The sequence below is a fragment of the Medicago sativa genome, chromosome 3 (genome assembly GCF_051527215.1).
Source record: "Medicago sativa cultivar Bolivia chromosome 3, Bolivia_mono, whole genome shotgun sequence".
NCBI lineage: Eukaryota > Viridiplantae > Streptophyta > Magnoliopsida > Fabales > Fabaceae > Medicago > Medicago sativa.
The window spans coordinates 89,585,176-89,598,856 of NC_140751.1; the positions used below are offsets into that span (position 1 = coordinate 89,585,176).

The following is a 13,681-nucleotide window of genomic DNA, read 5'->3' on the forward strand; positions in this document are numbered from 1 at the left end:
AACAATTAAGTTAAAGGACCGGTAGATCTATTAAGCCTATATTTAATAAAGACCAAAATGATGATTTATCTTTTTTTTATTTATCTTGAGACTAACTCGATATTTTGCCTTTTGTAAAAAAAAAAGAAGCTTAAACACACTTTTGTCCCCCTAACTTTACACTAGTTGTGATTTTGACCCATTTTAAATTAAACCACATTCCAGCCCCAAGTTTTCCTCTTTTTACAACTTTGAATTTTCATCATTCAAAATCAACCATTCAGGATAGTAGAAGATGAAGAAACCGGTCTCAAGCCATATTATTTTCCACTAGCGAAAAGACGAGCACGTTACTGGCACTAACGTGTCTGTCTTTCCGCTTTTTTTATTGCACTAACGTTTGAAAATTATGAACGGTGTTTTTTGTATGAAATTTTAATTTTGATTAAAACTAAAAATATAAATGTTTGTTGCTTTCAAGTTATAATAAACCAAAGTAACTATGATTATCTATTTCAATGACACCAACAATATAACAAAAAAATATAATCTAAATTCTTTTTTTTTTAATGAAATCAACAACGATCTTTATTATAGAAAAACTTATTTAAGGGTATAATTAGGATAACGAACAAGTAAGTATAAATATACTCATCTACTACATCCGTCCCTATATATAAGATCATTTTGCTAAAATCACGGGAATTAAGAAAGTGGATATTTGTATTAAAGTTGTTTGTAATCACTATCGTTTTTACAATTTTATCCTTAAGAGAGAGAGTTAGTTTATGTTTTCAATATGCTATTTATTATTGATTTTTTTTGGTTACATCTATTTATTATTGATTGAAGAAAATGATATATAATAAATAGGGGCATGTATGTAAAAAAATAATTAATGTAGTTGGAAATAGCAAAGAAGTCTTATAAAAAGGGACAAAAAAAATTCTCAAAAGGGTCTTATAATTAGGGACGGACGTAGTAATTTGTTACACTTTTTAAATGATAAAGGAAAAGAAGAGACATATATCATGTTTGTTACATTTGTTTTAATATTTAAATTTGTTCTTATCTATTTGTTATTTGTATTGAAAATTGAGGGTATTTTTGGAATGAAAAATCTAACCAAAAAGTGCTTAAAGGGATAATTTTCTTTTTAGAAAAATGCTAGATATCAAGAATGATTTTATCAAGAAAGATTCAAGAATGACATGGCAGAATAATCACCATTGGATTTCAGTCTTATTTATTAACCTTTCATAAAAAAAAATACATAACACCCACCACCCCAAGATTTCCGGCCAGACTGAGATTTTATCGGCTAACATTAATTTCAGGACAATTTATTGATAAAATCTAAGGGTGATTATTCTGCCATGTCATTCTTGAATTTTTCTTGATAAATAGCATTGCTCTTCTTTTTATATAGTATAGACGTAAATATGAAACTTGCTCAACAAAACACCCACTTATTTTGTGTTATGAAACATGGCATCCATTGATGAAGGAGAGAAAAGCTTGTGAATTCTTTCTATTGATGGAAAATGAAATGTTACAATATGAGAGAGTTAATCCACTTATGGGGAGGTTACACCTATATATACTAATAGGACTAGTACTCCTTGTAACTATGTATCTCTAATAGTCCCCCTCAAGTTGGAAGGTGTTCAAAACACTTCCAACTTGAAATGAGAAAATACAAGGAAAGATGCCGGGAATACATCGGCTAAAAAAAATTCATCAAACAAGTGTTTATCCAACAAGAAGCAACCACAACTCAAGGTTGAACCAATTGAAGGAATAAGCATCCAAGCAACGCTTAACCACCATCCGGTAGAAGCCAATATCAACAAAGCCAATTAAGGCACAACGCTTAACCATCAAGAGTGTTCAATCACCCAAGATAGAAGCACAAGACAAGAAATACAAGGATATCCAAAAAACAATGATGATATCCAAAAAGAAGTGCAAGGAAGAGCCATAGTCTACAATGGAAGGAGGTCATATACAAGACCAAGGTTCCAAAGATAAAAGTGATTCCCTTCCAATGCCGAGCCGAGACAAGAAAAACCAAATGCAAGGAAGAGCCATAATCAACAATGGAAGGAGGTCATATGTTGAACAAACTTCATACCAAAAGTACCATGAAGCAACAAGACCAAGCTTCCAAAGATAAAAATGATGCCCTCCTATGCCAAGCCGAGACAAGAAAAAACCAAAAGCAAGCCAATAGAGATGCATAGCCATGTGATATGTCTTCAAACCATAGAAAACAAAACCATGTTGATGCAACTTCAAACCATAGGCCAAAAACCAATGCTTCCAAGAATGAAGCATAACAAATATCCAAAGAAAATAGCCTTCAATTATCACCATAATAGACAAACCAGAAGCAAACAATAGGCTGAATTTCAAACTGCAGAAATGAAACCACTCCAAACCAAGAAACAAGTAACAAATGCTGGCAACAATGCAGGACAAAAAGAAAATGCAAATACTCAAAGCAGAAACCAATTCTGTCAATAGCAGCATACCAGAAATTACTTCAGGAATTCTCAACTAGCTTTCAATCTTACACCATACACTTTAATAAAAGCTTTTGAAAAAGTGCCTTAGGTCCACAATGATGGATGGCTAAAACAGAATGTATCTTGCCAGAACTACACTGCAAAGGCTGAACTGCAGAGACAATATTGCCGGCAACTAGAGCTTCATAGCGGCAATGAACAATATCAGCCACATAGATATTGACTCCCATCCTCACATATATGACAGTGAAAAACAAAATCCAATAGAGCACAATTGCAAAGAAGTAGATTGCACTTGAAAGTCACTAACAAATTGATAACTTCAAATCTTCAAAAATAATCAAAACTGAATCTCCATCTAAAACTTCCAGAATCAAGAATTCTCCATAAAACATTCAAAACAAGCAACCTGCACTGTCAAACCGAACACAGCACCAATCATTCTTCCAATGAGGACTTTCATCAAACACCTTGTGAGCACAATAGTAAAAGACCGCAAGAATCAAAGTAGTCCAAGCATCAAACAGTGAAACAAAGTCGAAACACTAGATGAATATGAAATCAAACGTAACAGTGAAACAAAGCAATAGAATCAGGTCCAGTACTCAGTGAAGAGAAGATGGAATAACAGCGATACAGAGAATCAACGTGAAAACAACGACTCCGACTCCTCGAATTGAAGATTTGATATCAAAATCATTAGAATTAAGAACAAACAAGGATAGTTGAACTGAAAGGCAGAGTAAAAAGAATCGATGACAATAAGAAAATTGATTTGTAAACCCTAAGATTTGGGGAAAAAGATCATGAACAATCAGACTCGCAAATCAGAATCGAACAAGAATTGCAAAACAAAATTGCAAAGGAAATCACACGCGAGGAACAGAACCCTATGATTTGGGAAAAACAGTGAAGATGAATATTGAAAATCAAGAACAAATTGAAACTGAAAATGATAGAGAAAAGAGAGAGAGAAAACGATGGAAAATTAAGAAAATGAAGCGAGAAAGAAAAAAAACAGAGTGAGGAAGAAAAAGAAAAGAGAACGAGAAAATTGAATTTTCTCGAGAAAATGCAACAGAAAAATTGTTCAAGGTGGATATCATATTTGCTCTGATACCATGTTATGAAACATGGCATCCATTGATGAAGGAGAGAAAAGCTTGTGAATTCTTTCTATTGATGGAAAATGAAATGTTACAATATGAGAGAGTTAATCCACTTATGGGGAGGTTACACCTATATATACTAATAGGACTAGTACTCCTTGTAACTATGTATCTCTAATATTTTGTACTAAGAAAAAAAAAAAAGAAAGGTATTTTGCCTATTATATAAGCTCACGCTCCACCTCATAAAAGTTTAACATTCAGTTTCGAGTTATCGCATTCCCTTCTTCGTTCGTCCGTCTTCCACAACACACAACACTTGCTTCTCCTCCTTCTCAAGAACACATGGCCGCGTTGCGACAGATATTTAAGGTTATTGATTCTTTCTCTTTGAATCATCATTTTCTTAGATCTCAGTTTTTTCGTTGTGGTGTTAGGGTTTGTACGGTTAGTTTCAAAACGTATTTAATCACGTTTGAATCAGTTTTTTTTGTTAGGTTGGTTTAGTATCAATAATTATTTTATATTGGATTACAGATTCAGAGGGTGTCATCCACCTATCCGGGCATGTTTTCTACACGCTTTCTGTCAAGCAAGACACCCAACAGAAATCATTGTTATTGCTGCAAAACAAGTTAGTATCGCAAACCTCCCTATTATATATAGTTTACTTTTAATAATAATCTTTAGTTCTTCAATTTTTGAATTAATTTATTTCTTTTTAATTATTTATAGGGAGTTTTGAAAAGGAGCCTATGTCCGATACTAAAGATCGAATACGGAGAATTTGCACAGAACTACTTATTAGCACTATAGTATTCACGGGGGGCGTGTTTATTGTTGATAGATAGGGTTCACAAAAAGGATCACTCTTAAGTTCAGGTTACAAATTCTGGAATAAGCTATCATATGTAAACTGATGAATTCTATGCTTGATCAGTTATTTGTTGGATTATCCTTTGTTTGATGAATTCTATGCTGTAAGTAGTTCCAACTTTTACATTCATTGCATTTTTTACGTTGATGATTAGTGATGTCAAATGAAAGAAGTTGGGGAAATTTAGATTTTTGTTTCTAAAATAAATTGGTAGTGACAAGAATAGGAACTTTTTGATCGCCTAGAACCTTCCTTTTGATTGCATTATAAATTGAAGGATTAATTTTAGATTTAGAACCTTCTGATTTTTGTTTTTAGAAGTTCAATTTGGATGTGGATTCCCTGCCGTCAACGAAATCCGGCAGTCACTTGATCTAAGCCTTTGGAAGCATCCAATTGTCCAAAATGCCTTCTTTTCCTGATTTCATGCATTCTAATTCTTATCATTTCTCTCTCCTCGACGTCCCTCTTCTTCCTTAACTGAAAGCAACACCGCTGCTGTGCAAAATAAAACCATATTGTCCCACCGTAATGAACAACCCTTGCTCTGGTATCCGATGTTGCATCCACAAATCTGAGATACAACCTGAACTCTTAACATTATTGTTAATCAGGTCCTTTAATTAAGTCTTGATTTAACGTTGTGTGAAATATGCGACATGTCTAACAGAAATCCAATGTGGACTAGTAATATATGAGTTTAATTTCATATTTAGCCTCTTAATTACATTTATTTATTTTTTGCTGATAAAAAAAATTATTTATACAGTATTATTTTAAATTTTACTTTGGTCTCTTTACGGTAGTAATGGAGAGAAAATTTTACGGTGGTAATGGAGAGAAAATTTGTCATTTAAAAAAAGAGATTGAAAATGAATCTTTATCAAGAAATGAATCTTTTTAAACAAAGATTGGAGCTTCAATTAGTCAAAGGAGGAGGTTTTTTGAATTGCTTCGGCTTTAATGCCATCATCTTCGATGTCTCTATCTGGAACTTAGAAAATTGTCTGCACATACCCCCTCCTTTAAGGGAAATCTCTAATTCTTAGGACAGCAAAACTTTCAAACAACAATCACGTGAAGAAGCTTACACACCTATGTTATGTCCAGCACAAGGAAAGCAATGCAGGCATATATTTTACCCTTTGTGCCCCTATGTTGTAAACTAGACACGCAATTCTGTTGTAGCAAAAATTAAGAAAAGAATTTGATTGTTTAGCATCTACTACTACAAGGTGTGAGTAACACAATCGGTCTGTGCCTCTTTTGTGTGAATGAACATACACATTTAGCCTCGAGGCAACTTAGTTAAAGGAATTTTGATTAAAAAAACATATCAAGTATAATTTTGAAAAACAGCAATGAACTTTGGCTGTTATAATATTTCATGGTTAAGCATTTGCTTTCCTAGTGCTTTTTTCACTTAATATTTCTGAGATTGTGAAGCTGGCAACTTTGAAAAAAAGTTTCAAAGAAGTGTGCTATTGAACATGTATGACAACTTACGAGACAATCATAGATTTACAAAGAAAATTAGATATTGACACGAAAATCAAATCAAGAGAGAGAGAGAGTAAAATCATAATGTAAGTATAAGAGAGAAAGTTGTTACAAAAATTGTCATAAATTGCTTGTACAAATATCATTTCTCTATTTCAAAATATAAGCCAAGGAAACTTGATGATAAAACACAAGATATAAAATAAAGGTCAAATACAGCATGGAGTCTTTAGGTTCAAAGTTTGTACCAGACTAATCTTTTTAGTTTTTTATTTATTTTTAAATTAAAAGTGAACACGTTAAGAAATTACGGTTAATCATATTTACAATTGAACATTATTAAAATAGTTGTAGGGTTTTAGTATTAACTAAAATTATAATGATTTTCAAGTTAATTATTATAATATATAGAGTAATTTAAACATTTGTTAATAAACTTCTCAAGTTAATTCTAACTAATTATTAAACTGGTAAAGTGAAATATCACAGTTGATGGTTATGATTTTGTCCTAGGTTGGCCCATTTTATCCATGGTGTTTTGTTGTTGTGGTTGGTGTGTGTATGAGATATACGTGATATGATGAATTTGGATAGGGGGATAAGGTTGTTTTTGTTTTTTTGAGGTTAAGTGTTTAGCTTTTCTAATTTTAGCAAATCAGTTGAACTATTTTGTGTGGTTTGCAAGTAAATTTATAAGAGACACCCTTTTATCTTGTTTCATTTTGTGTTATTACTATTTTTGGGAGGTTTGTTTTGGAGGAGAAGGGGTTGCTGCCATACTTGAATTTGAATGGGGGAAAGATTTCCTCACATGAACAAGTTGTGCGTTTTGGTTTTATTTTTTTTGCATGGTAATATCTTCCTGATGCAGCTCTGGCTTTATGATTATAATTTCTGGTACCAGTTATATAATCCTTGAAAATTTCCCAGTAGAGAGGAAAGTTAGCATTTCAAAAATTGATTGTTATCTTTGTAGGATTTGAGAAGCTACATCTTCATAGGATTTTTCATTCTGGAAAGCATATTTTTATGGTTTACTAAGATTCTTTGTTCCTTAAACATGCATGAATCAAGTCAAACCTCGGGTATGTCAAGAACCCGCAGCATATTGCGTGGTTTGGATGTGAAAAACTGTATATTCATGTTCATGGTTGTCCCAATGTGCATCTTTGGAATATATATACATGGGCAAAAGATCTCATATTTTCTGCGTCCATTATGGGAAAAACCACCCAAACCTTTCAATGTCATCCGTCATTATTATAACGACAATGTTACCATGGTGAACCTTTGCAGACTTCATGGTTGGGGAGTTCGTGAGTACCCAAGGCGTGTTTATGATGCCGTGTTGTTTAGTAATGAGATCGAAATACTCACCTTGCGTTGGAAAGAATTGTACCCCTACGTAGCCGAATTTGTGATCCTAGAGTCAAACTCTACATTTACTGGATTGCCCAAGCCACTGGTTTTCAATAGCAATAGGGAGAAATTCAAATTTATTGAGCCTCGATTAACTTATGGGACTATTGGTGGAAGATTTAAGAAAGGAGAAAATCCATTTGTTGAGGAGGCATATCAGCGTGTAGCATTGGATCAACTTCTTAAGATTGCAGGTATTACAGATGATGACTTATTGATTATGTCTGATGTTGATGAGATACCAAGTGCTCACACTATTAACCTCTTGAGATGGTGCGATGAAATACCTTCAATCTTGCATCTACAACTAAAGAATTATCTTTATTCATTTGAGTTTCGTCTAGATGATAAAAGTTGGAGGGCTTCGGTTCATAGGTATCAATCCGGCGACACAAGATATGCACATTATCGCCAGTCGGATAACATGTTGGCAGATGCTGGTTGGCATTGTAGCTTTTGTTTTCGTCGAATCAGCGATTTCATTTTTAAGATGAAAGCTTACAGCCATCATGACAGAGTGAGGTTCTCTCATTATTTAAATCCTGATAGAATTCAGAGAGTAATATGCGAAGGGTCTGATCTATTTGATATGATACCCGAGGAGTACACTTTCAGGGATATCATTGGTAAAATGGGTCCAATACCCCATTCATATTCTGCAGTCCACCTTCCTGCTTTTCTTCTGGAAAATGCAGAAAAGTATAAATTTCTCTTACCTGGAAATTGCATGAGAGAGAGATGATATGGGAAAATTATGTAAGGGATGTACATAAAAATAAGATTTCTTATTTTTTTTACTCCTTTTTGTCTTATTTACAAGAGATATTTAGGTGTTTTTTTATTCCTAAATATAAGAAACATAATATGCTTTTGAAGTGTATTATTTATTTAAACTCCATGTATACCCCTATTTTGATGTTGGTCCTTTTTTTACCAAGAAATCATCTTTTCTAAGAAAATGATTTCATTTAATGAATTTAAGGGTATTTTTGAAAAACGTAAAATTTAACTCATGAATTTTTATTTTTATTTTGCTATTGGCCTAATAAAACACACACTCAAATAAATATACACGAGAAGGAGAAGGGAGAATGTGGTAACCCAAGTTCAAACATGGGATTTCACGTAAAATACCCCATTAACCTATAACAACGGGGACGGCAATTAAACACAAATATTTTTTTATCCACAAAACAACACAAATTATAAACGAATTATATCATTTTTATTATGAAAGAAGATATAACCGTATAACCAGTTTCATAACCAACAGAGGTTGACATTATATGATTAGACCTTCTACTCATACAATCTATGACTTGAGTTCATGTCTGAAATTTCTCTTTTAGTAGGCTATTTATAAATTCTATTGTAAATAAATCATTGTCGTGATTGATGTTTCTCATTGACCTTGCATGACGTGCCTTTTCTAATCTAAACGTTTTGTTATGAAACAAAAAATTGACCGAACTTTCATCTTAGAATGGTATTCCTACAAAGGAGCTTCTTGCTATTAATGCACCCAAAACAATAAAATAAACGAAGATAGAAAAAATCGCCTAGAGAATTCAATAATCAATACCATTTAGGAATTAACCTGCCAATACAACACTCTATGGAGATCTATGTTATTTTAGTGTACATAATTCAGAACCCCTCACCTAATTGCAAATCTTTACACGGTACACAAAAAGCTAAAGTGGCAAATAAATATTGATATTGTCAGAATCTTGGGTTCCTAACAGATACTCTTTACCTTGATTCAATGGCATAAGTTTCAGAGCCTCTTAAAAATGATCTACGCCACCAAATTTGGAATGCTTTGCTTAGATTAGGACATTCAGTGCCATGCCTTGAGAAGTGGTGAAACCATTCCATGAACAAAGTGTGTTGTTGCTTTAAAGGCAAAGTAAGAAGTGTCTGACCCATAGCCTCTTGCAAAACCTTTATATCAAGCCCTTTTCTGCATCTCTGCAGCCAGCCAAAGTCTAACAACATAGGTGAAAACCATGCTTGGAGAAGCCCTGATCTAGCTTCCAACCGGCATTGCAATTTTCTCGTGGCCATGGCAACAAACAGAACCGCTGAAACTCTACTGAGTTCATATCTAACCATAGGGGATGCATTATTGTGCATTTTAAGAAGTTGTTGCTGATCAGACCATATATCCACAAAATCCTCTGCTATTAGTCCATCAAGCATGATTTCCAACAACCAGTTGATGTTATCAACCTGTCTTGAGATGTGTTCAATCATCGGTTTATTCGTATCTTTTTTTGTCAACCTTTCAGGATTGACGGTGTCGGATGCCTCCTCAAAGAGGCTGATCAGAGAGTCAATACACGAGTGGCAAACAGAATAGAGATCGTCTTTGCTTAGGTCAAGATGGTTCTTCTCATACACCGAGCTTTTACAAAGAAGACCTTTAACTAGTGATTTCAACTCATTTCTTGCATTGGCATTGACACATGTGGTGATAGACCAAACGAGATGTCGAGTTACATTCGGCTGGGAATCTTCTGGGTCGTGCAAGTAAAGCCTTCCTAGAATGTCCCTCGTAGTTTCATCATCAAACTTAAATCTTGTGAACAAGTTTCTTAATTTCTCTTCTTCCTCTTCTGTCCAAGGAACAGCCTCAAGGTATTGTAAACAGGACAAAACACCCTTTGTGAACATAATGCCTGCAGACACCTAGTGACACAAAAACAGACAACCATGTAAGAAAAAACAATTGATCCAGCAAAAACATTATCAACTATCAACAACAAATTCAATTGCATTTAGTTTTTTTTGTTTTGTAGCTGTCTTCCTCCATGTCTCACCGTCTCTCCATACTTCCTTCAAGGTAATAAAAATTTCCCATTTAATTTCATGCCAATCTTCAAACTGATTAAAATAATATATTACATTCCTCAAATGAAAGACTTGCCTACAAAATACTATTAAATTAATGCATTAACAAACAAGGTAAAAAAACAATCAACTAAAAACAGTTTTTTTCCCTACTATTGCATATAAAGTAAATATTGATTATAATGTTCCATAATAATCTTGACTAATCACATGCATTCAATTGCATTGCATTACATTAAATTGATGCATTAATATCTAGGTTAAAGGCAAAGGAGACATAATCATCAAAATTTATGATTTAAGAAAATGGAAGGAAAATAGTAACCTCTAAAACATCAATGGATCTATAAACACCAATATTGAGAAGTCTTTTAGCAACATCATCTTCAAACATAAGCTCAATAGTTTCTCTAAAAACACCCAAATTATCAACTTCAGGAACCTCAATTCTACACATTTTGTTAACACCACCACCACTCGAAGAATTACCCTTTCTATAATCCGCAATTAACCCCGCAAAAACCTCCGAATTAGCGCATAAAATTGCTGAATTAAGCTCTAAAACAATACAACCGCCGTTCTTCCCTCTCAAACTCATCCTCACATCAAATCCATCTCCGACACTGACTCCGACGGCGGAGTTCATCGGCGGCGGTGGAATTGGAGCGGTAATAGGTGCACGGAAGCTACGAGATCTTGACGGAGGTGAATTGAGAACCGGAGAGGGGTTGTGATCGGGAACGGCGGCAGAGTCTTCTATGGGAGAGACTCTTCCCGGAGATAAGATCCGGCGAGGGTCGATCCGAGCAATGCGGGTGCTGGATTTGGAGCTTTGAGGGGAGTTGGGTATGGAGGAGGAGAAAGTGGTGGGCTTGGATATGGGTTCGGACTTGGGATTGGGCTTACGGGGTTTGATGGGTGGGTTATCTGGGCTTGAAGGTGGAACAGCGAAAGAGCAACACCATGTTCGGTGTCGGCGTCGATGATATGAAGAAGAAGAAGAAGAAGAAGAAGAATCCATTTTCTCTCTCTAACTAACTAACTAACTAATGGATGTGGTATGTATGTATGTGACTGCTGCACATGCACATGATGGTGTAAGGAGGAGAATCAATTTTGTTTGTAAAAGTGATTGTTGTTGGAATTGGAGGCGATTTAATTTATGGGGAAGAGTGTGGTTTTGGGTTGGGTGAAGAAAACGAGGTAAAGTAGTGATAAGTGCTTTTTCTGCTTGCTTAAGCTTTGGCTTTGGCTTTGGCTTTGGCTTTGGCTTTAGCTTATTACTTTGAGACAGTTTGCCATTTGCGTTTGTGGATGCTTTTCTTGTTATAATTTGTTTAGGTTGATATTTACCGTTTGAAGCTATGTTAAGAGTGAAATGTCATAATATGTTGATGCCAGAATCTTAAAATGATAAATATCGTTTTTTAAGATCAATATCAAGTAACTAATAACAATGTGGATATTGTTAAGTTGGATATTTTCGAATTCTACGTGAGACTTTGTATAGGTAAGTGACATTGTTCATATGAGAGGAGTGCTAGCAACACTCTCTTTTTAACACTTTCTCCAACACTCACTTTCTAATTGGCTTAAATCATGGGGGGTCTCACATTTTGGAAATGGGTTCCACTTAAAATGATGGGTCATACATTGGTTTTATCCAATAAGAGAATGAATGTTGAAGAGAGTGTTGAAAAGAGAGTGTCCCTAGCATTTCTCCTGTTCATATTGTTAATGACACGTGGTAATTGTTATTTATTAAAAGCAATATCTTATATTCTTAAGATAAATTTTTTATTTATGGGTTCTTAATAGTACTACCTCCGTCCCTAAATATAAGAGCCTTTTGAAAAAATCACAGAGATTAAGAAAGTTGGTTGTAGTATTAAATTTGTATATAATTACTATTGTTTTTACAATTTTATCTTTAAGAGAGAAAGTTAATTTATGTTTTCAACATAATATTTATTGTTGATTGAATAAAAAGATGCAAAATAAATAAGAGTATGTTGGTAAAGAAATAATTAATGTACTTAGAAATATCAAAGAAGTCTTATAAAAAGGGACAAATTTTTTTCTCTAAAGAGTTTTATAATTGGGGACGAATGTAGTATCTTTAAGACATTCATTAATAAGGATGAAAATATGTCATGCCGGCCTGCAAGGACTACATCCTAGTCTACGATAGACCATACTTTTTTTTAAAGGCTAATGTTAACTTGTGCCCTCAAGGTACATGTTAAGATACTCATTATAGAAATACACATATCAAAAGGCGTGCATTCAGCATCTTAAAAGTTGTTATATTGTGTTTTCCAATGCAAAATTGCTATATTTAGGTTGCTTAACATGTGCCCCAAGGGCACAAGTTAACATGACCCTTTTTTAAATAAAGAAGATTTATGCCTTTTTAGAAGTTTATTTAACTAAAAAGACCATGTCACGTGCCATAAAAAAGCCACTTCGGCTTATCAGACCGGTCCACTTAAGTAAATATAAATAATATTTTTTATTACTAATATTATTATATTTTATTCTGTACTTTGAAATAAATTATAAATTTGTTAACCTTTTCAGTAATTTATGCTTATTAGTATACATTATTTTATTTTTTATTTTTCATATTTAAGGATATTATTATAAACTCGAATTGAAATATGATATAATATATAATCAAATTCTCTAAAAATTCATGTTAAATATCAAAAGAAAGTTTAATCTCATTGATCTATTGAGTCTATTTAAATTTAGATCACATTACTTATTTAAAGATGTGCATATGAAATAAACTTTTAAACAAACTAATAGGTCGCATCAAATTTTCAGAAGGTCAGATTCATATCTAAAAAATAAATCTATGAGAGACCAAACTTAGATTTTAAATTTTTTGATAAGTCACTTATATCTTGCAAAGCCTAACTCAATCTAATCTATTTTTGGCGAGAGATACATCACATAGACTAGTTTTAGCTGTTTTTTCTTTTCTTTTATTTTTGTTAGTTTTTTTTTTTTTTTAATTTGTAGTCACGATATTAATTATCATCAGCTAGCAAAACACAAGTTTATCAATTATATCACTCATCCATTGCTAGTTGACTTATCAACAATTCGTTATTTTTAACTAAACTTAAGTTGCCCACTTGATAGAAGAGGCATTCCAATTTATATTGTTGAAATTATGATAAGTTTTGTCTAATAAATTGAAGTATATGTACAAAAATTAAATTAAATTAAAATTCCAATTGGGTGAACATCTCTCTCACAAACACGAACATACCATGAATATATCACACTGTTTGAGCATTTTTCACCTTGCTTGTTGGCGAGGGAAGGCATTGCCACATTCTTTAGTGTCTTCTTTTCCTGCCCATCCCTTGCTTCAGGCATAATTTAAACACGATTTGGGGAATGCC

General features: G+C 33.4%; 2 protein-coding genes and 2 long non-coding RNA genes across 4 annotated transcripts; 2 read left to right on the plus strand and 2 right to left on the minus strand.

Moving 5' to 3' along the window:
* Nucleotides 1–2,189: 2,189 nt before the first annotated feature.
* LOC146941688 (uncharacterized) lies at nucleotides 2,190–2,544 on the minus strand. Its single transcript, XR_015033529.1, has 2 exons — nucleotides 2,514–2,544; nucleotides 2,190–2,395 (listed from the first exon to the last, which is right to left on the minus strand). It is a non-coding gene; the product is annotated as an uncharacterized LOC146941688 (long non-coding RNA).
* Nucleotides 2,545–3,862: 1,318 nt separating this feature from the next.
* On the plus strand, nucleotides 3,863–4,583 carry LOC146941689 (uncharacterized). Its single transcript, XR_015033530.1, has 3 exons — nucleotides 3,863–3,988; nucleotides 4,154–4,250; nucleotides 4,352–4,583. It is a non-coding gene; the product is annotated as an uncharacterized LOC146941689 (long non-coding RNA).
* A 2,269-nt stretch (nucleotides 4,584–6,852) lies between these two features.
* LOC146941690 (uncharacterized) lies at nucleotides 6,853–8,305 on the plus strand. The gene has a single exon (XM_085755510.1). It carries the CDS (start codon nucleotides 7,054–7,056, stop codon nucleotides 8,152–8,154), a length of 1,101 nt encoding a protein of 366 aa, XP_085611636.1. The 5' UTR covers nucleotides 6,853–7,053; the 3' UTR covers nucleotides 8,155–8,305.
* Nucleotides 8,306–8,972: 667 nt separating this feature from the next.
* Nucleotides 8,973–11,456, minus strand: LOC146941691 (PRLI-interacting factor). The gene is made up of 2 exons (XM_085755509.1): nucleotides 10,591–11,456; nucleotides 8,973–10,103 (listed from the first exon to the last, which is right to left on the minus strand). Exons 1-2 carry the CDS (start codon nucleotides 11,284–11,286, stop codon nucleotides 9,165–9,167), a joined length of 1,635 nt encoding a protein of 544 aa, XP_085611635.1. The 5' UTR covers nucleotides 11,287–11,456; the 3' UTR covers nucleotides 8,973–9,164.
* Nucleotides 11,457–13,681: the final 2,225 nt, after the last annotated feature.

Excerpts from the sequence above, each read along its gene's own strand:
- LOC146941690 (XM_085755510.1), top strand. The coding sequence starts at position 7,054 with ATGCATGAATCAAGTCAAACCTCGGGTATGTCAAGAACCCGCAGCATA.
- LOC146941691 (XM_085755509.1), bottom strand. The coding sequence starts at position 11,286 with ATGGATTCTTCTTCTTCTTCTTCTTCTTCTTCATATCATCGACGCCGA. Across the intron at positions 10,104-10,590 it reads GATCCATTGATGTTTTAGAG|GTGTCTGCAGGCATTATGTT; the intron begins GTTACTATTTTC and ends TTGTGTCACTAG.